Source organism: Anolis sagrei, chromosome 2 (assembly GCF_037176765.1).
Source record: "Anolis sagrei isolate rAnoSag1 chromosome 2, rAnoSag1.mat, whole genome shotgun sequence".
Lineage (NCBI taxonomy): Eukaryota > Metazoa > Chordata > Lepidosauria > Squamata > Dactyloidae > Anolis > Anolis sagrei.
This window is the reverse complement of record NC_090022.1, coordinates 128,251,023-128,272,237: the sequence shown is the minus strand read 5'-3', so window position 1 is coordinate 128,272,237 and position 21,215 is coordinate 128,251,023. Positions and strand designations below refer to the sequence as shown.

General features: G+C 41.3%; 1 protein-coding gene across 2 annotated transcripts in view; it reads right to left on the bottom strand.

Annotated features, from left to right (window-relative positions):
- PKN1 (protein kinase N1) overlaps positions 1-21,215 on the bottom strand; it is a 90,679-nt gene that overhangs the window by 13,689 nt on the left and 55,775 nt on the right. Inside the window, exons 1-10 of one of the 2 annotated variants that reach the window (XM_060764390.2) lie at positions 20,080-20,184; positions 14,966-15,266; positions 10,536-10,681; positions 9,532-9,661; positions 8,369-8,514; positions 7,290-7,503; positions 6,806-6,988; positions 6,511-6,620; positions 4,622-4,765; positions 928-1,003 (exon numbers count right to left, since the gene is read on the bottom strand). In XM_060764390.2, coding sequence (XP_060620373.2) covers positions 928-1,003; positions 4,622-4,765; positions 6,511-6,620; positions 6,806-6,988; positions 7,290-7,503; positions 8,369-8,514; positions 9,532-9,661; positions 10,536-10,681; positions 14,966-15,266; positions 20,080-20,124 — 1,495 coding nt within the window. In that variant the 5' untranslated portion in view covers positions 20,125-20,184. Of the gene's footprint in view, positions 1-927; positions 1,004-4,621; positions 4,766-6,510; positions 6,621-6,805; positions 6,989-7,289; positions 7,504-8,368; positions 8,515-9,531; positions 9,662-10,535; positions 10,682-14,965; positions 15,267-20,079; positions 20,185-21,215 lie in introns of those variants that run through there. The other variant, XM_060764391.2, reaches the window with a different exon arrangement.

Sequence of the window (21,215 nt, the reverse complement as noted above, 5' to 3'; positions counted from 1 at the left end):
ATTTTGCTGTAATATCTTTTTCAGACCACTTAACTCATAGAAAGTTTTATTTGTTTCAACCTTTGTTACAATTCAAACCTGATTTTAAAACATGCCTTGAGAGGAAGAATATTTTGCACAGACTGTCACTAGGCTCTTTTGCTTTCAAAGTGACAGAACAATATAATTAATAATAATACACTATTTATATTCTGCTCTGTCTCCCTGAGGGGACTCTGAGCAGATTATAGAATACATATATGGCAAATATTCAATGCCATTATACAATTAACATCAAAGACATACAGTACATAGACAGAGAGGTAAAGGCTTCCCCCTTTTCATCTCCAGCGTTTTTGGAGGCTGTGCTCAACTCCAGCCATGGGGAGGTGCTCTTGTCCATTTTACGTGCCAAGAAGCCCGTTGTCTGTGGACGCCTTCCTGATCGTAATGCCAGCATGTTTGCATGGGTGCATTTTACCTCCCCGCCAAAGCGGTACCTACTGACTTACTCACATTTTGTTTTTGAACTGCTAGGTAGGTAGAAGCTAGGGCTAACAGCAGGAGCTCATCTCGACTTTAGGCTTTGAACCGCCAACCTTCTGGTTGGCAAGTTTTTCTGCAGCTGGCAGTTTAACCTGCTGTGCTACCCGCAGTCCCAATAAGCCAGAATCTATATTCAACCTTAACAGTATGCCATACAGCTTTCACAGCAAAACAACAGCTCAACAAAAATGGCATTGCCATCTCTTTGTCACTAAATGTGACACTAGAATATGCATTACAACACATTTCCACAGTGATCTCTCTCTGTCTAAAGGTGCCCTGATGGCAGACATGTGTGATGCAATCAAAACCTTCACAATGTGTGTTAAGAGAACATCTCTGCAGTCCAAACACAGTTGGATGGTTATAGTTCTATTATTCAGAGAGTGTCCCATTTCTTACCTTGTTGCTTAGAGAAGATCTTTTTCTGTCGCTGAAGCTTGGGTATGCGCTCAATGACAGGGTTAAAAAAAGTAACCTGCAGCAAAGGAAAATAAGGAAAGTTCAGCCAGGACAGACTGCACACTGGACAGCCACTCCAGCCCCAACACTAGCAGAGTACAAAAGGGGCCCGAAGATCAAGGCTAACAGGCAGGTTGATTGCTACCTAAAAATTACATCAGCTGAGGTAGAAGAAATTTTCCTCTACTGTGAGGAAGTCTGGTTTTGCCATAAGATTCAGTAAGAAGGAAATATTCATTTCTTAGGCTAAGAGAATGAAGAGCTTCCACAAACTATTCTTCTGGATTTCTAAATAGTCACTTTCGGGAAATCCTGGCCCTTTCCACTAGGGATGGTGGATCTATTATTTCCAGACATTTCTGGACTCCCTAGCAATATCAGCCAGTATGATTGGAAGTATAGCCCAACAACATCTTCAGGGACACAGATTTCACATCCTTTCTCTGTACTAAAGAATAAGAGAACCTAATAAAGAAAAGTTGACTTAGACATTGCTATCATGACCCAAGAGAGGCAGCATGGTGTTGTGGTTTGAGCACTGGACAATGACTCTGAAGATCAGGGTTCAAAAGCCTGTTTGATCATGGAAGCTCATTAGATGACTTTGGGCATTCTCTTGGTCTCAGGGGAAGGCAAAAGTGAACCCTCGGTGAACAAAACCTATTTTAAAAAACCATGAAAAGTTTCCTTTAAGGTCACCATTAAATTGGAAACAAAGGCATACCACGATGACATCAATTACAATCATGATTTTGTATAGATTCTTTTTATAAATTCACACATAACATACAAAATGATAAAAACTTAACATGAAAATAATAAACACAGTGATGAAACTATCTGAAGAAATGGTATCAGAAGGCATCCCTGAAGCTTAAAAGCAAGGGTGGCAATCCTCTCACTAATCTCTGTGTTCATAAGTCAACCACTTTAGCACTTTAGGAGGTTAGAGGTTGTTGTTCCATCCAGTTTAGAAACATACATAAAATAGAAGCTGGGATATTTTGACTTCACTTTCTCAACTGTCTCCCTGGGTAGCATACCAAAGCCTAAGTTAAATATAAACAAACAAGAATTCTCATAACAATATTTCTTTGTGAAAGGAAAGCCTTTTTCAAGACTGAATCTGGCTAATGTTATTCTGGCCAGTTATAGTCCCTGTCCATAATGGTTATTACCTATTGCACCATGCAAATGAAACATGGTGATTCAGGAATATTGGTCTTTCTCAGATAACTTAAAAAGTTCACTCAGCACTATTTATAAATTGAAACCTATACTTTGTATACCCTCTTTACTTTAAATCTGGTCTCTATTGTTACTGCTGTTACATTATTTGTGCCATAACAACATTTGCCTTTATTATTCCCACACCGTGACATCCAACATGGCAATGTCATCCTTGGCAATGCAATCCCCGAAGCCTATCTGATATTTACCTGGATCGCTTCGAATACAGTAGTATTTTGTGCTATCCAAGAACATGAGTCAGCAAGAATAGAGCTGCATAACATTCTTCGTAGCATAAAACATTTGTTTCTTTGCCTCATACCTCTGTCAATGTGAGGTACAAATGTAATGGTAGGAAGAGTGGGATTATTGAAAACAGTTGAAAAGTTGTTTTTATGATTATACAATCAACTTAAGACTGCTCGAGTCTTTACTAAGTATTACTAAGTAGTGTGTAAAAGCCTCCCCTAGACTCTGCATAAAATACTTGGTACTGTAGCTGAAATGGTAGAACAGTGGAAGAGATTCTATGGCCTTTCCATCATAGTTGGACAACAATCCCTACCATATCTGGAAGCTGGAATTTGTCATTTCTCTCAAGACATGTTTCCATTTTATATCTATACTAGCTGTGCCCTGCCACGCGTTGCTGTGGCCTATAGTAAAACTTATCAAAGTTGAGGTAGATATCTGGACTATTACGAAAGAGAGGTCCCTACCTATTCCTTCCCCCTTTTCCTCCCCCTTTCTCTACTTTCTTCCTTCTCTACCTCTTTCTTTCTTTCCTTCTTTCACTACTTGGTTTCATCCTTCTCTCTTTCCTTCATTCCCTCCCCCTTTCTTCATTTGCCTTTCTTCCCTCCCTGTTTGCTTCCTTCTTTCACTTTTTATTTCCTTTTATTTCACCACCATCATAACAATAACAATAATGCAATGCATTGCCTCCGGGACCTGACACCTCTCCCATTCCCCCTAAAAGGGTCTCATAGGAATAATAGCATCATAATAATCATAGGAATAACAACCTTTACCCGCCACGCGTTGCTGTGGCCAACCTTCCCTCTTTCTCTCCTTCTTTCCCTCCTTCCTTCCTTCCTTCCTTCCTTCCTTCCTTCCTTCCTTCCTTCCCATCTTTCCTTCTCCTCTTCTTTCTCTATCTCTTTCCTTCCTTCCTCCTTTTTCTTTCTCTTCTGCTGTCTCTCTTTCCTTTCCTTCCATCTTTCCTTTTCTTTCCTTTTCTTCTTCCTCTAACTTTCCTTCCTTCCCCCTTTTTCTTTACCTCCCTTTCTCTTTCTTCCTTCTTTCCTTCCTGTCTTTCCTAGATTTTGACAGGGCGGGAAGGGGCGGGGTGGGGTTTGGAGGTGGCCTGAAGTAAAAGGAGGTAAGATTGGGGCAGGGGAGTGATGGAGCGTGGGGTTGCGTGTGTGTGTGCGGCGGCGGGGGGAGTGGGGTTGCGTGTGTGTGTGTGCGGCGGCGGGGGGAGTGGGGTTGCGTGTGTGTGCGGCGGTGGGGGGAGTGATGGAGCGTGGGGTTGCGTGTGTGTGTGCGTCAGGGGGTGTGTGTGTGCGGGAAGCGGCGCGGCGGGGCTTGGAGTGGGCATGGTTTCCGCAGAGGGAACGTTGGCCGGAAGGCCATGTGCGCGCGCGATGGAACTTGCGGTTGGGCGCCAATGCACATGCTCAGTTGTTTTGCCATTTTGTGAGTGTGTTGTTGTGTTGTTTTTCATTTTGAGTAGATATGTTTATACCTTGTGGGTTGTGTTATGGGTACGGGGATTTTGGTTAAGTTTCGTTGGGGGATTTTTGAGTTTTGTTGTTTTGCCGTTTTGTGAGTGTGTTGTTGTGTTGTTTTTCATTTTGAGTAGGTATGTTTGTACCTTGTGGGTTGTGTTATGGGCACGGGGATTTTGGTTAAGTTTCGTTGGGGGATTTCTGAGTTTTGTTGTTTTGCCGTTTTGTGAGTGTGTTGTTGTGTTGTTTTTCATTTTGAGTAGATATGTTTGTACCTTGTGGGTTGTGTTATGGGCACGGGGATTTTAGTTAAGTTTCGTTGGGGGATTTTTGAGTTTTGTTGTTTTGCCGTTTTGTGAGTGTGTTGTTGTGTTGCTTTTCATTTTGAGTAGATATGTTTGTACCTTGTGGGTTGTGTTATGGGCATGGGAATTTTGGTTAAGTTTCGTTGGGGGGTTTTTGAGTTTTGTTTCCTCGTTGGATGCCCCTAACAAATTTATATATATAGATGTAGAGGTAATTTTACTGTTATTTCAGACACATGTTTACCTTTTCCATTCTGCAAGTCTTTTCATGTTTAGCTATGAAATGTGACTATCAAATCCCTGGATATAACATTTCTAGGCATCTGATTCAAGACCTCACTAGATTACTTAAAATCCTCTTTTTGTTACCTCTGCCAAGAGAGTACCCTGTGGCTCCAACTCCAGGTGGATTTCATGGCGTTGGTTGTCAAGGAAATCCTCCAGTTTAAGGTATTTCAGGGCACAGAGACTTCGGTAATCACGCCAGTATACACCAATCTCCAGCTCTCTTGCCTGTTACAAAGGGAAATTATTAAACAAAAACGTCGACAGCAAGGAGTTACTGACTCCACATAAGACTCACAACTGCTATATAAAAGCTCAACCATTTTTGTCTGAAATTTAGACTTCTGAAAAACTCCAGAAAGACAGCAAGACCAAGTTAAGAAATATATTGCTTGATGAGTACAAATGGGAAAATATAATAACTGTTGCTGTATCATGTGTCATGCAATTGACAAATTCCTCAGTTGTGTCAGCATGTGAAATCTCCTTTCCCCCTAAGCTACCATATTTCACTGCATAATAGTTACACTTTCCTCCTTTTTCTCTTTAAAATAGGGATGCAACTATTATGTAGTGATGACTATTGTGCAATGAAAAAAGCCCCTTTGAGGGGGCAGCCATGCGGGTGTTCCCTTAAAAGGGGCTTTTTCACCACATAATAGTCCCTTTTTGGGGACAGTTGCACAGGCGGCTGAAGGGTCACCCAACCACGTGGCTGCTTCTTTGCAACGGGGCATCCATGCAAGCAGGTAAAGCCTCACTCCCTGAGTTGCATCCTTGATTCACTTGTCCAGGCACAGGCACGTGAACCAAGGGTACAACTATTATGTGAGGAAAGGAAAAACACCCATTTTAGGACCCCACAAAAGGGTATATGTGTGTGTGACTATTGTGCGATGAAATACTGTAGAAGTACATGACTTAGCGGAGATTTTTGATGATGATGATGATGATGATAATAATAACGACGACAACAACAACAACAACACTTTATTTATATTACGCCCTTATCACCCCAAAGGGGACTCAGGGTGGATCACAGTACATATGCTCGGCAAACATTCAATGCCACTTTGATTAGACAATACACAGCCAGACAGAACCAAAGGAGGTAGTTTGTTTCAGCTATTTTTGGTGCCATGGAAGGTTTGGCTTGAGTCCAGAGGATGCTGTTGCTCTATCCTCTATGACGAAGAGCCGTCAGGACTTCTTCTTTTTGGTCACCCAGCATTTTCAGATTTTCTTTCTTTATGGCATTGTAAAACACCTTTTTAGCAGTATGTAATTTCTCTAATTACAGCTAAAGCTGTTTTCAAATTGCTTAGGTAAACAATGAGTTAGGGTGACAGCAGTTTACACCAACCCGGGGTTTCAAACTTGCAACCTTTTGATAGATCTTGTAATTGCTGATGATTTACCAGCTGTGCTAAACCTCCGCCTCTGCTAAACCTCCGCTAAACAACAGCTAATAAGAATGACTATAAACCACCACCCCCTTTGTTTTCCAATAGGCATGCAAATTGGGAAATTTTCTCCACTACAGATTGCCCTATATACTAAAATAAAAGTCTAAAATTTTGGTCAAAAAATCAAGCCAAAAGATCCAAATAGACTTAACCATGGGTCAATATAAGTAATGTACTTTTATATATAAAAACGATCAATTCTCCTTTCTGTGTAGAGCGGCACATAAAAGAAGCACCAACCCCTCTACTCACTGCCGTGGTGCTGCATCTGGCCTTTTTGAATGCCTGAATGGTGAAATGGTGTCAGTGGTGAGGGGCAGCTGGTCCCCTAAGTTGGCTTGGTACTTCTTCCTCTCTGTGGAATGATCCTAAACTTATCCATTGGTCATATCACAATCCATAATTTTGTCCCCAAAACTTGTCCTTGACTTATAAATGAGGTTGACTTATGCATGAATATATATGGTAAGTTGTGGAGATCATAGAAGGCTAAATCTTAGCACATACCCTCTCCAGCTCCACAGTGAAAGTTTGGTTCCATGCCTGCAAGCCAATGGGTTTCCATGCTGTCTGGCCTACAACTCCATTATCCAGCTTCAGGACAGCACTCACTTCATCTGAAAACGCAAGAGGGACAATAAAGAGGAAAAATGGAGGAACAACAGAAAAAGGCCACTGTAAGACAAGGTGAGCTATTGAGAAAAAGGCAGGAAGGCACACGGCACTTGTGGAACTGGGCTGCATCCCAGTGCCTGTCTTCTTCTCAGTGTTATTTTCCCCTCCGCCCTGCAAGGCTACTCACTGCTGATATCTTCAGATTTGATGGTAGTTCTGCCACTCACACTACCACTCCGGCTGTACAATCCTCGTCCGCTGCGGCTCATAAAAGCACTGTTGCAAGGCAGGGACACAGTAGAGCCACGGGTACGTCCTGGGACGAACTCCAAGAGACCACTGCAGCCTAACAGTTGCACTTCCAGTGTCCCTGCCAACAAGAAAGAGCAAAACAAAGGCCCAATTAGCCATACTCTGGACCATTCAAAACAGGGAAGCCTTTGCATGCAATTTTGAAACCTGCAAGGCAGTCTTTGGCTGGAGAGCTGGAGCTCTGTCCCCCTACTTCATCATAGCCCAAATGAAGTAGGGAGATTGGGATGGAGTGAGTGGTTAAACAGAAAGTAAGGCTGCTCATAGTGAGCCAATGTTGGCACAAAATGTGCACTAAATCTTACAATGGAGCAGCATCCCAAACTCATCCAAACCCAGTGTATGGGGAATGAAGTTACCTGTGAGTGGCGATGGCTTGGAGAGGGTATTGTACTGGTTATGTTGGTAAGAAGCATTATTGCGTACACTGAAGGTAGGTGAAGACTCCAGGATGAGCTCCTCCTTGATGATACAGCCCTTGGGATGATCCTGGGGCAACTCAGACAGACGCTGTTCTAACGAATGTCTCAAAAGATCCAACTTCTGGCTCGATTCATTGAGTTTCGTCTGTGCCTATAATCAGAAGCCCAGGTGGTCAGCAGCCAACAACTGTATCACTAACATACTTTTCACTTAATTTCCATTCCCCCTCCTCCAGTAATCAACCTTGCACAAATACTGCCGTCTTCCTGTGATAGTAACAACAACAACAACAACAACAACAACAACAACTCTCTGTCTCTTAGACCTACATTCACTTCAGGAGAGATCTAAATTGATTTTCATGCAACTGTACTGTCAATGATACCAGGCCACATCTCAACTGTGGAGCTTGTCACATCAACATCCAACTAGAAATATTTTCATATTTTTCACGATCATCTATATCTAGAACTGGGTGATATAGTCTCGTAAATGTTGTAATAGCAAAAAGTCCACATTTTGTTCGTTTGTTTTATTAAAATGTTTATATCCTGCCCTATATTTGAAGATCCCAGGGCAACTTACAATAAAATCAATCTAAAACAACAAATAACAATAATTTTAAAATATTACAAATTTAGTAAAGAGAATATGAATTACCAGAAAATGTAAAACTGGCTAAAACAATTTAAAATGACTGATCTTTTCCATTTCTTTCAAGTCCTCCCAAACTCAGATTATGAATGCATTCTCAACATAAATGCTTTATGACAAAAGATTGATAACAATTCTTGTATATTGAAGGGACTACTTGTTTTCTGGAGATGAGTATTATTACTGATATAGGAAGTAATGTAATCATGTGGTGAGTATTAGGGGGAGGTAAGGAACACATAACCATCATGACTAATACTCTTATTCTCCACATATCGCTGTTAATTGTTAACTTTTTCCAAATAATTCTTTCCCTCTGTATCTTTCCTCTGTAGCCCCCACTGAGGGAAATATTCATTACCTCAGAGATGGCATGGCGGTCCTGAACTTTGCTGGAGCCCAGAAGGCGCAGTACATTCTTGGCGCCCTCAGAGACTGCATGCTCCACTCGGAAGTGATGGCGCAGCTCCTCAATCCTCAGCTCTATGGCACTTAGATCAGCATTGCCTGTAAGTGATATCAAACATTCATCCCTGCGCTTAGAAGAACAGCTGCATGGCTGAGTTGTATGGGGAAGTCAAAACAATTCAGGAAGAAAATGGGTTTTCATCACCAGGCAGAGGATGTGGATGACTTTACAAATACCTCTAAGACAGTGTTTCTCAACCTTCCTAATGCTGCGATCCCTAAATACAGTTCCTCCTGTTATGGTGACCCCAACCATAAAATTATTTTGGTTGCCACTTCATAACTATAATTTTGCTACTGTTATGAATCGTAATGTAAAAACCTGATGTATTTTCATTCACTGGACCAAATTTGGTACAAATACCTGATATGCCCAAGTTTGAATACTGGTGGGGTTGGAGTGTGTGTGTGATTTTGTCATTTGGGAGTTGTAGTTGCTGGGATTTATAGTCCACTTGCAATCAACGAACATTCCAAATTCCACCAACAATGAAATTGAACCAAACTTGGCGCACAGAACTCCAATGACTAATAGAAAATACTGGAAGAGTTTGGTGAGCTTTGACCTTGAGTTTTGGAGTTTTAGTTCACCTATATCCAGAGAGCACTGTGGACTCAACACCATGACGCTTCTGGACCAAGCTTGGCACAAATACTTAATATGCCCAAATATGAACACTGGTGGAACTTGGGGAAAATAGATCTTGACATTTGGTAGTTGTAGCTGCTGGGATTTATAGTTCACGTACAATCAAAGAGCATTCTGAACCCCACCAATGATAGAATTGGGCCAAAATTCCCACACAGAACCCCCATGACCAACAAAAAATAGTGTTTTCTGATGGTCTTTGGCAACCTTTCTGACATCCTCCTTGCGACCCCCCAGGGGTCCCAACACCCAGGTTGAGAAACACTGCTGTAAGAAAAGGAGATCTTTAAAGGTTAAAGGTGGGGCCACTGCAATGTACCACAAAGGCCCTACTTTTAACTTTTAAAGATCCCTTTGTCTGTGCCAAAAAGGCGAACAGGGACTGGCTTCTTCCTCCTCCTTTTCACCTTGTCCATCCTCCATATTCAGCTGCACCTCGTCAGCCTGCATAGCTTTGCGGATCTGCATGCGGATTATATTGATCTTGGTCTTGCTGTCCTGTAGCATCTGCTGGGCTGTCTGTAGCAGCTTCCGATCCTAGAGAGCAGACCAGGTGGGGTAGGATTAGCAGGATCAGCAGAAAAGAATCAGCCATTTCCCCATCCTCAGATCTGAGGGAAGAATCGGCCCATCTGCCTCCCAATGTGTTTCTCTGTAATTTGACAAAAGCTGCACCCTGTTCTCTTCAAAGCTTAGGTGGGGGGGGGGGGGACGGGACCCACACCCTACTTTTCTGAGTTGAAAGCACACCTTATTATCTGGGAGATCAGCGGAGTCTGCGGGATATAGAGTTTAGTTAAAAGGATAACTTGATTCTTCAAGCAAAATTACATTTTTAAAAAGGCACCTATCTGACAGGAGTTCTGAAATCCTGAAATATTCCAGTTCAGTTTCATATCAGTAACGATAACAAAAAAGTAAAATGATAAAAAAGCATCTCTCAAAGTTCACAAACACAGAAATGCCTTTCTGCAATCACTTCAGACCCCATTTGATTTCTTAGCCCCAAGGAAGAGTTCACAAGAAATGGATAACTACCGTATTTTCTGGCATATAAGATGTCTGGGAGTATATTGTATTTTGTAAGTTATTAAATATTCAATCTGTCTGCCATTCCTGCTTTTTTAGAAGCAAAGGGCTACTAAAGCAAGCCACCAAGTCATTGGTGCTAGCAATTCCAGTAGGAGGATGGGGCAAGACCATGAAGAGCTGCTACCCATCACAACACACAGGCACTCAGAGAGATGGACCAATATTGTGATTTAGCTTCAGGAATGTTTGTATGCATGCCCACTCATGGCTGAAGAGTTAACAAGCTATAGTACAAATTTCAGAGGGCCCATCTTGAGAAGATGAAGGGATGAGCCAGGACTGCATAGTATATGGGGAAGGACAAATGTAACACACACACCTTGGCAGTGCCATTAGCATACATCTGGATCATGTTCTCAGCTCCCTGCTTCACCTTCACCTCAATATTTAGCTGCTTTTCCAGACCAGCTATGCGGTTTTGGGTAGCTGTTGTCCGGCTCAGGCTGCCTGGTGACTGTGGAGGATCTGGGAAAAATAGTCAACAGTAAAGAGGTCAATAACAGGATAGAAATATTAAAACAGCATCAATCTCTGCTTAACAAGTAAGGAATGGGTGTCTTTAGACTTTTCTAACAAATAGTGTTGGCGCACTGAGCTTTGTAAGTTAAAAAGAGGTTAAACTACATTGATTCTAACAATAGATGCACCCTAGAAATCTAGACCATCATCACTTGCTTATACTGGGTGTATGCATGGTGGTTGTGGTGGTGGAGGAGTAAAATTAAACTGCTAAGCACATTTAGAACTTCATTAGTGTTTTAAAGTAGGTGCTCCCACTTTGAATCGTGTGGCTGCCTCCTACAGGATTCTGGGTCTTGTAGTTTAGGGAAGCAGAGGACCTTTGGCTAAGAATTGCAAAGGTCCTGCATGAAATGTCAAGCCCCAGAATTGTGTAGGAGGCAACCACATGATTGAAAGCACAAGCCAGCACTTTAAAATACTTAATGTGATATCACTCTTAAAGCCATTGTTTTCTCATGTTAGAGGCCCTCCAGCTGTTTGAGCCTCCAGTTCCCAGAAGCCCTATCCAGCTTGTCTAATGGCCAGGAATTCTGGGAGCTGAAGTCCAAAACACCTGGAGGCCACAAGTTTGACACCACAACATTAGAGGTTTCCAAACTTCAGCACTGAGTAAGGCAAAGCAGTTAATAAATTGGATTTCGGCCCATTTAACCAGTTTTGAAATCACTTTACTGGCTTCTGATGGATGACCAAATGCCACACTTCAAGGCACGGCACAGCTTGGTATTCAACAGCTAAAGGGCCATCTGCTCCCAAAATGAACTTCAGCAAACTTAACATTACAGTCAAAAGCTCATCTCCAGTACCACAGGCTGCTCACATGGTGTCCAATTTAATAAACTGTTTTTTATTTTAGTGTGCTTTGACTTTCAGTGTGGTGCTGCTGTTTTCTTCTTCTTTTTATCATGTCAGAAGCAATTTTAGAAACTACGAGTCACTTATGGTGTGAGAGAACTGGCTGTCTGCAGAGATGTTGTCCAGGGGAAGCCCAGATGTTTTACCACCCTGTGGAAGGCTTCTCTCATTTCCCTGCATGGGAAGCTGGAGCTGACAGACAGGAGCTCACCCTGTGTCACAGATTCAAACCCCTGACCTTCAGGTCAGCAGTTCAGCCCACACAAGGATTTAACCTATTGTGCCACCGCGGCTCCAATTTTTTTTACTGCTAATATCTCTTGTATAGATATGCCTGCTATTTATGAATACACACACACACACATACACAGAGAGAGAGTGCACTATGGGTATGGATATATTATGGATATAGTTAAAGATGTTTCAAATTCTATTGTCATTTTGAGTCATATAAACTCCTTGGAAACCTTTTGAACTGTGAAGACAGGGTGTTCTGCTTTAAGCAAATAATATATAAACCAATATAACACTTTTAACCACACACAGAAAACCTCGAAAACAATTCTGTCATAGACCAGCTGTATGTCATTATAACATAGAAGCCGGTTTAGTAATTGTAAAGAAATTACCACAAGATTTCTATGAAACCAAAGGAGAGTTTGTACCTCTCTATGACCAACCAGAATGCAGTATTTTCCTTTAATGTGAAAGGTTAAACAAAGGGTGATTGTCAGGCCCAACAAGAGGGTTCTCTTGTTATCGTCTCTATCCAACAGCACTGTCAATGGAAACCAGCTGAGTTCTGTTAACTGGCATTTGCATCTTTCTGGATGCAAAAACCACCTACTTCCACAACCTTGATGGAGTGTGACCTATGACAGAGGCATATTCCATTCAGCTGAGTAAATAACATCCTCTCTGCTCCTTGGAATGCTATTTTTAGGACTGATGACTACTGCTGAAAGATAGGCACAGACTACAGGCTTATAATGAGAAAGAGGCAATGCTCAAACTCTGTCTCTTTAAATTCTGGACAATAGATTAGATTGGGTGGAATGACAATGGTAAGGTCATAACACTCTCCATTAGTGTTCTCCTTAATTTTTTTACCCAGAGACAAAGATTCATCTATATAGGATTGAGAGCCTGTTCCTGAGAACAATTGCCAGAAAGGCTTGGCATTCATTTCTGTGTAATGTAGTATAAAGCAAGCCAGCTGGAATGAACTCTTAAAGAAAAGGAGCAGCTCAGATCTTTTAAGCCAATACACCACTAAGTAGATCCTCGATTTCCAAAATGCTTGCTTAGAAAGAGTACTTGTAATATCATCAACAATGAAAACGCCACAGTCGCTGAGTTCAATAGGGATAGGCTCAGATATGTGCCCATCCCAAACTCTTATCAGTGATGGCCAGGCTGGATGGTTTTATGTTATCTACAAAAGACAACACTGAAAAGTAGAATGAATCATTTCTTGCCTCTGCTTGAGCTTGGATATGAATCTACTTCTTAATTTTTTTTCTAGTGGAGAGGAAATAGCCACACCCGTGACCCACACTTTTTCTCGTCTGTTTACTGCACAGGCTTTCTCTCCTCCCCCTTCTAGTGCCTTGTACTTTAATATGGAGGCAAGGCAGAAAAGCCTCCACTTCCTCCTTTTTCAGATACATAGGCTGCTCCTCTCTGCATATGACACAGAAAGGTTATGACACATATTACTTGTTCTGCTCCCTATTGAGCAGAACAAGTATGCGTGCATTGGAAAGTAGTGCTTGAAGCTCAAAGGATGAACCCAAGGTGCAGAGCCAGGAGGTGAAGCCAGGAAGGAGGGAGAGAAAAGGGCAGATCTGTTTGTATTCCATAGGATTCATTGTGGCTTTGTCTTTGCTTGATAAAGTAGGTGGACGGAGGCCTGATTTTCCTGCTACTGCTTGTCCTGCTGGTTAAACATCCACCAGAGTCGGCCAGATGCCAAAGTCTCTCCTCTTCCAGTACCTATGTCCACAATGAGAGACTGGCTGAGAAACACTCATAAGGAAATAGGGACTGGAAAGAGAAAGGGAGGAGCACACAAGCAAACTCTGCAGTTCTTCCCAAGTATAAGGTTTCAACTAACATACGAAGGTCTCAAGAGATTAGGGTGTGTGGCTGTTTAAACAGCATTTAAACAAACAATGTCTAGCAGCAAAATAGAGCTTTCTCACACACCTCTCAGCTATGTCTATGTTGGCATGAACTGTTAGCAACTCTAGGTATCCAAGTTTGGAAAGGGCTGTATGATTTTGGTACTCCAATGCCACAGCTGAAGCTAACTGGTACTAAGTAGATTACTAGAATGAAACATTTCCAATGTATGTGTCTCCCACAAAAAACGTTAAGTACAGTGCAGCTTGTAAGTGGCATGGGGAAGAACTGGAAGGATTACAATTTTATGTTAGTAAATAAGGGGCTAGCAATCTTAGTCAAGAAAATTATAAAAATTAAAATAAAAGAATTGGCACATTCAAATGATTCCTGCATAATGAAAGGAGAAATTATAGATCAGTAAATGGTAGTGAATAAGTTGTTATGGAAAGATGATTTTCTGATCAGAATTAGCACCACAGCAACTGTCTGTCCCTCTAGGGTGGCGGATCTATTAAGATTGCCCACCCTCAAAGGCTAAGGAATCGGTCAGGATTCCAGAATGTTTTATTTATATTTATTTATTTATTTACTATATTTATATCCCGTCTTTCTCTAGGGACATGTATTCCAAGTAGCACCCTTATTAGTGCAGGACTATTTTAAACAATAAATGCATTTACAAGTTTAGAAAAGAAACAGCCCACAACAAGGCTGTCTTTATACCCAAAACAGATTGTCTTTCTATATACTACAAAAGCCCTCTGTAAGGCAGACAGATGTCACCAATCTATTTCATATAGGTGACTTCCTTCATTTATTTGTGTGCACATTTGCTAAACAAACGATTTTCTTCCGAGTGCCTGCTACCAAACAGTCCAAACTTAATGGGTTGTTGTAGGTTTTTCGGGTTGTATGGCCAAGTTCTAGAACATCGCCATAGAGCCTGAAAAACCTACAACAACCCAGTGATTCCGGCCATGAAAGCCTTCAATAATACATAGTCCAAACTTAGTTAATAAGCTGCCTGAGTCTCCAAAGGGAGATGGGATGGGGTATAAAGAAAGTTGACTTGACTAGAATCATCATTATGCCATAGTTTATAAACCAACAACAGTGGACAATTAATATGTGCACTTTGCCTCCACTTCCTGCTTAACCTTTCCATGAGTCTTTGCTTGCTATTTGATACCCAATTTTACTTGATCACTGACACCATTGCACCCCTCTGCCATTACACAGACTCACCCGCTAGCTCTTCAGGGTCTTTGACAACAATATGTGCGTTGAGATCCTGCAGTTGGTGATGCAGTGTTTCCAGCTTGCGGTTGGAGCTCTTGAGCAAATTCTCCACATTGGAGAGGTTCTTACGGTCCGTGGTAGCTTTGCGCAAGTTCTCTGCTCCCTCCTTTATCTTCAGTTCTTTGCGGATCTCACGCTTGATTTTATCCTTTTCTTCATCCAACTTCTGCTGTACACTGATGTCTGAGAAATCTGAGCTCTGGTCCAAACCCAACTGCTCCAGCACTGACCAGTTCCCTGGATCACTCTACAAATGAAACATGATAAAAAGGTGATTATAGATGAGAGCAGAAATACACCATAATTATGATTTACCACCATTTTATATTTCAGATATAACATTGCTATCATTTGAAAATAAAAACAAAATCTTCCAATCTTGCACCTCTAAAAGGAACAAAGGGATAGAATAAGTATACAAACCTAAAGTTTATACATTTAACTCTGAACGATACGTAATTTAGCATTATATCCAAATGATGCATCATGTCAAAATAAGATTTTCTATGCAATAAAAAATCAAAGGGGGAAAACTATGAACATATGCCAAAACATATGCCATCCAATAGACACCATCTTCTCATCCACAGAAAACCATATTTAATTATCTAGAGCTGATGTGGTCTATCCAATGCAATTTTCTAAACCAGCATCCCAAATAACCCCAGGAACAGGCCTAAAAACAAAGACACCAAGATGCTCCCACTTCCAGGTGGGGAGGGAGGAGGAGAAGTAGCAGTCAGGAGATGTGTTATCGTACCTTTCATTGGGTAGTCAGCCTCTCCCCTCCCAACATCTCCATTGCCTCGGCACTATAACAGGGTTTTGCAAGACCAGTCACTCTCATTGCAACAGTGTAGTAGCGGTGAGGTTGCAGACCATATTTTAGTTCTTGGACCCCTGGTGGTCCACAGACCACAGGATGAGAATGAATGAATTGGAATAAGCATAATAAATACTAGAGGCGGGGTGAATACTGATGTTGCTGTTATTTTAAAGATTTGTGGGGGGGTTTTTCACAATAAAAAAGCCTCATGGAAATACTTCCTAGACCTATGAACAGTTAACAATCATAAGCACTAAAGTCCAGGAAATGATCATCAAACTAATACAGGTGACCTCCAATTCTGTTTTATACCCACAGTTGTGCTATTGGTTCATGTCTCAGATAATGAATGTTTTGGACTATCACTGAAATAGCATAAGAAAAACCATTTAGCATAGCTACTATCCATTTTTGTTTCTGGGGGTTGTGCACGCTTGTAGCCATTCACATGAACAGAATATAAAAAACCAGGAACAGACGGTAATAGAGCTGTTTCAAGCTATAGAAACAAACTACATTCAAATTCTAACAAAAATATGCTAACAAATATAGAAAACAAAACAATGGCCTACAAACAGGGAACATTCATCCTCAAGGAATGTAGTAACTACTGGGCAATCCCCTTTGCAAACAAATGTTCAAGAATAAAACAAAGACTTTTAACCTATTTGTCATTAGAAATGCCAGGTGTCCAAGCTGCATTCAGAAAAGAAAGAGGCACTAGAGATGTTACTGCAAAAATACACTCACTAATACACCAAACAATCTCCAAATGACTGTGTAGATCATGAACATTTGTGGACCACTCTTTAAAAAGAGGCAATGCAACAGCATCTGATGGTCCTTATGATGAACCTGTGCTTTCTCACTATCAAGAGAGGGGAAAAAACAGAGAAACAATGTCTTTCAATTGGCAGGGGGATCAAACTAAAACTGCATTTTAGCATACTGTCTATTTCATTTATATGTAGAATATATTTGAAAAGTGGAACTACCAGAGGAAGGAAGTGTGAAAATTGGAAGACCATCACCCAGAATTTAAGATATGTAGATTATAACATATTGCTAGCTGAAAATGGCAAAGACTTGGGCCCCTTCCACATAGCTGAATAAAATCCCACATTATCTGCTTTTAACTAGAACTAAGATAACACAGTTCAAAGCAGACATTGTGGGATTTTCCGCCTTGATATTCTGGGATATAGGACTGTGTATAGAGGGCTGTGTGGAAGGACCCTTGGGATGACTAATGATGAAAGTTAAGGATGAAAGTGCAAAAGCAGATTTGCAGCTGAATATTAAGAGAAAACATTAAAAGAATGGCCAAAGATTATTTAAATAACTTTGAAGTGGGTGATGAAAACACTGAAAGTGTTAAGTATTTTTAATACCTTGGCTCAATCATTAATTGGAATGGAAACTGTAGTCAAGCAATCACACGAAGACTAGAACTTAGAATAGCAGTTATGACAGAATCTGACTAAAATCTCAGATGCAAAGATATATTATTTAACACCAAAATCAGGATAATCCATGCAATATAGTTTCTGATTTCTGTGTTTGGATGTGAAGGAAGGTCAGTGGAATAAGCTGGCAAAAAGATCTGTTCATCTGAAATATGATGTTGTATCTGTTTCTGAATCCTTCTTTCTTACCCCAAACCAAGCATGGCGCCAACATTTTGGACAAATGGGGAGTTCTCTTTGTGCCTAGGCCACAAAGTTACCAAGCATCCCACAACCTCTCTCCCTCCCCCTGCCACCCTTAGGGAACTGGATAATTCCTCCCACACCCATCCCCACTTCCACATCTTCTGCACAGGAAGGATGGCTGAGCACATGTCTAATTCACCAAGAGCTGAGCCACACACTTGAGATCAAACATTTTTGCTGAGTACTTCCTATATTCATTGCAAAACGGTGAAGTGTTTAAAATTAGTGTTTTAATGACACTGTTTTAAACAGTTCCCCCCTTTGACAATTTACATAAAATATATGAATTATGTTTATTTAAAATCAGTCAGCCTGGCCCACTTGGTAGACTTAGACAAACCATTATTATCTCAGCCACCAATGTGAGTTTCGATAAAATAATATTTACCTATCTTGTACAGACATTATAAGAATAATTCATAATATTTTAAAAACAATGTCAACACTATAAGGCACTATACAAATGCTGAATACTATTTAATGCTTTTAGACTGCCAGCCATTGCATGGATATGCCTTTTGGAAAAGATGGAGTGGGCAGAGAAAGACATTAATCCAGAAATGTGTTGATATACCAGGAATGTGGGAATGAACTATCGCTGTTTAAAGAAGTCAACTTATACCGTAGTTAGCATTAAGCACAGTTTGTGATGTAGTTGATTTAAACCAGGTGTAAGAGCTTTGGTTCTCCTACTCACAACCATATCAGAAAAAGACCAGGATATGTGAGCCTGAGATTTGCTGAAATTGTTTCCTGCCACAGTGGATGTGATGCTATGTCTGAATGTGGCCAAGATCTTTGGGCAATAATAGTGAGGCGGTGCTATATTTCATTTACAGCCCAGTGTGCTTTCAATATATATAACGAAGGCCACAGCCTAAACCTATCAGATCCTTGTTGAGACTTGAGTAGGTCTTTGTCCCAAGCTGAACCCAATGCAGGGGCTTCAGTTGTAAAGTGTGTATTAATAGCAACTACGAACAGAGTTCCTGCAAGGACAAACAAAATTAAGGATTTCAAAAGAGTCCTTTGAAAATTATGACTGCGGCATATATACCACCATACGCTTCACAGGCGTAACTTAAGCAAGATGACAGGCCTGTGCCCTAGGGTGCTCTCTTGTTTGGGGTCTCAAATGCCTCATAGTCAGTAACGCAGTGTCTCCTTTCCCCAACTCATATGACATGACATCCCTTCCTCCACAGACACATCATCTACTGTTCACACTGCTGATGCTTCCAGCATTTACAGAGAGGCACTGTTTTTGCAGATCCAGACAGCATGTTGCCCACATATGTTCCAGAAGTGCTCCTTCTTGTGCATTACATACTGTATGGGCAACATGCAACCACTGCAGAGGCCTCTTCCATGGGCTGTGTGGTTACCCATGCTTCTGCTGAATGTCTTGCCAGCATCATGCCACTTGGTGGACTCTATTAATTAAAGGGGAGGATGGCACATAATTAAAGGGGAGAGTAGCAAATGGAGAAATATTAATTATGTTAGTTTATTTATATCTTGTTTCTCACCCATCCCACTACTGGAACTTAGGGAGCTTGCAACAATTAAAATAGACATACATGTAAGCACATACCAATAAAAAAATGTAAGCCTTCAAAGTCTAATTAATCCAGGACAGTCAATATGGTTGAAGTCTGCATATTGGACTGATGGTTCTAGTCCAATATTACTGGATGACCAAGTCACACTTTCTCTGCCTAAGGCAGTGGTTCTCAACCTGTGGGTCCCCAGGTATTTTGGCCTACAACTCCCAGAAATCCTAGCCAGTTTATCAGCTGTTAGGATTTCTGGGAGTTGAAGGCCAAAACATCTGGAGACCCACAAGTTGAGAACCACTGGCCTAAGGAGAAGGCAATGGCATCTCCCTCTCTGCTGAACAAATCTCACCAAGAAAATGCCCTGATAGGTTTGCCTTAGTGTCACCATATGTCAGAAACAACTTGAAGGCACACAAAAGCAACAAATAATAAGACCATCAATGTAACAACAACAACAACAATCTTCATTTTTCCATGCTGGAACTGAAAAACGTGTGTGTTTATATGTGTGTGTGTAGTCCAACAAACTGTCCATTACCATTATCATTACCATGCTTATGCCTTGTAGGGAAAAACAGCTGCCTACCTTTGTTTACTGTTGCATATGCCTTGTAGTTTTTTTTCCTGATTGCTCTCTACAATGCCCAGGGGATTGTGAACAGGCATCTCCTATGTATACAGACAACTGCACATAAGGGTAAGTTGCAACATGTTGATAAGGCAACCCAATTCTAAAACCACAAATGGAATTAAATGCAAGCATCCAGATTTCACACATATTCCTCCAAATATAATTATCCATTTAGACTAGGATTCAGGCCCACTTTACAGCCGTATTGATTTATGATGTATCATAAGATTGTTTTCTGCACATTGCCCCCCCCCCCACCAACTGTTCAAGAGGGAGGGAGGGGCAGTTAATAGCACAGCCCTCTGCTATGAATCCCTTCCAAAAGGCAGTACCTCCAACTCATGCTCAGAATTTGTATCAGGCTCCGAGAAAGACATCCTGGCCCGTGGAGAGGCTCAGCAGCGATCGCCAGTCCCTTCTGCTCCCAACTGCGTGCCGGCTACACCCTCATTTCCTGCCTGTAGATTCAAACCGTTCTTTTGGCCTGTGTGCAAACAAACCACTTCCTTACAGAGTTCCTGCATTTGCTGGCAATACCGGAACCCAGGCTAACTGAAGGGAGCAACCACGGGGCCTATGTGCCCCCTGCTGACTTTCCAAACGCCATCCCTTCAACCTCCAGAGTGAATTTGAAAGGGGAAACCAAATCTAAACATTACAGAAGGGAAATACTTTTATTTGGACCAATCGAAACATAATAATATACTGTACAACTGTTGAGTCCACCAGAACTTCATTCAGCTGGAAGTAACACAAAAGAGTAACAGATAGTTGGGACATGATGATGAAGCTGCCATTTATAACACTTACATTGCAGAACCTAGGTTTTACAGAACACGTGTGTCAGATTTAATTGCATTAGACTGTACAAGAGGGGCGGGCTATTGCCAAAACTACTAAACATGCAAGCAAACAAAAAAAACTTTGTTCTGAAAAATTTGGGGTATTAAACAAGTATATGTGTGAGTGATTTCCGGAGAAGCAAAGAACCTTTTTGCCAGAAGAAGATCAGGAGTGCAAGATAGTTAAGAAGTGCTGAAATGGTGTGTGTGTGATATGTGAGCCGATGTGTACTCTACTGGATTGGATTCAGAGAGAATGAGCAAAGAATAATGTGTTAGAAGAAGAAATGTATTTTTCTCTTTACTAGTTATAAGACAGGAGAAAAGGAGTACTAGAAGATGGGTGCCTTAGACTCAGGCCAGCTGGCAGACTGTATCTTCCGTATGAGCCTGTCCAGGTCCTGAGATCCTGAAGTGAGCCTCTTCTTTTGACCCCCCCCCCCCTCACCTTCCTAAAATGGGCCCCTCCTGGCAGTCCTTTTGTTGGCAGGTAAATCCTCTTCTATTCTGGCAGGTGTTTGAAAATTAAAGGTTTCAAAAAGAAGGGCTTTTAAGAGGGCATTGTACTGTTTGAACCGTACTGCTGTTGCATTGCTTTTAACATTTTAATTGCATCTTTTCAATTG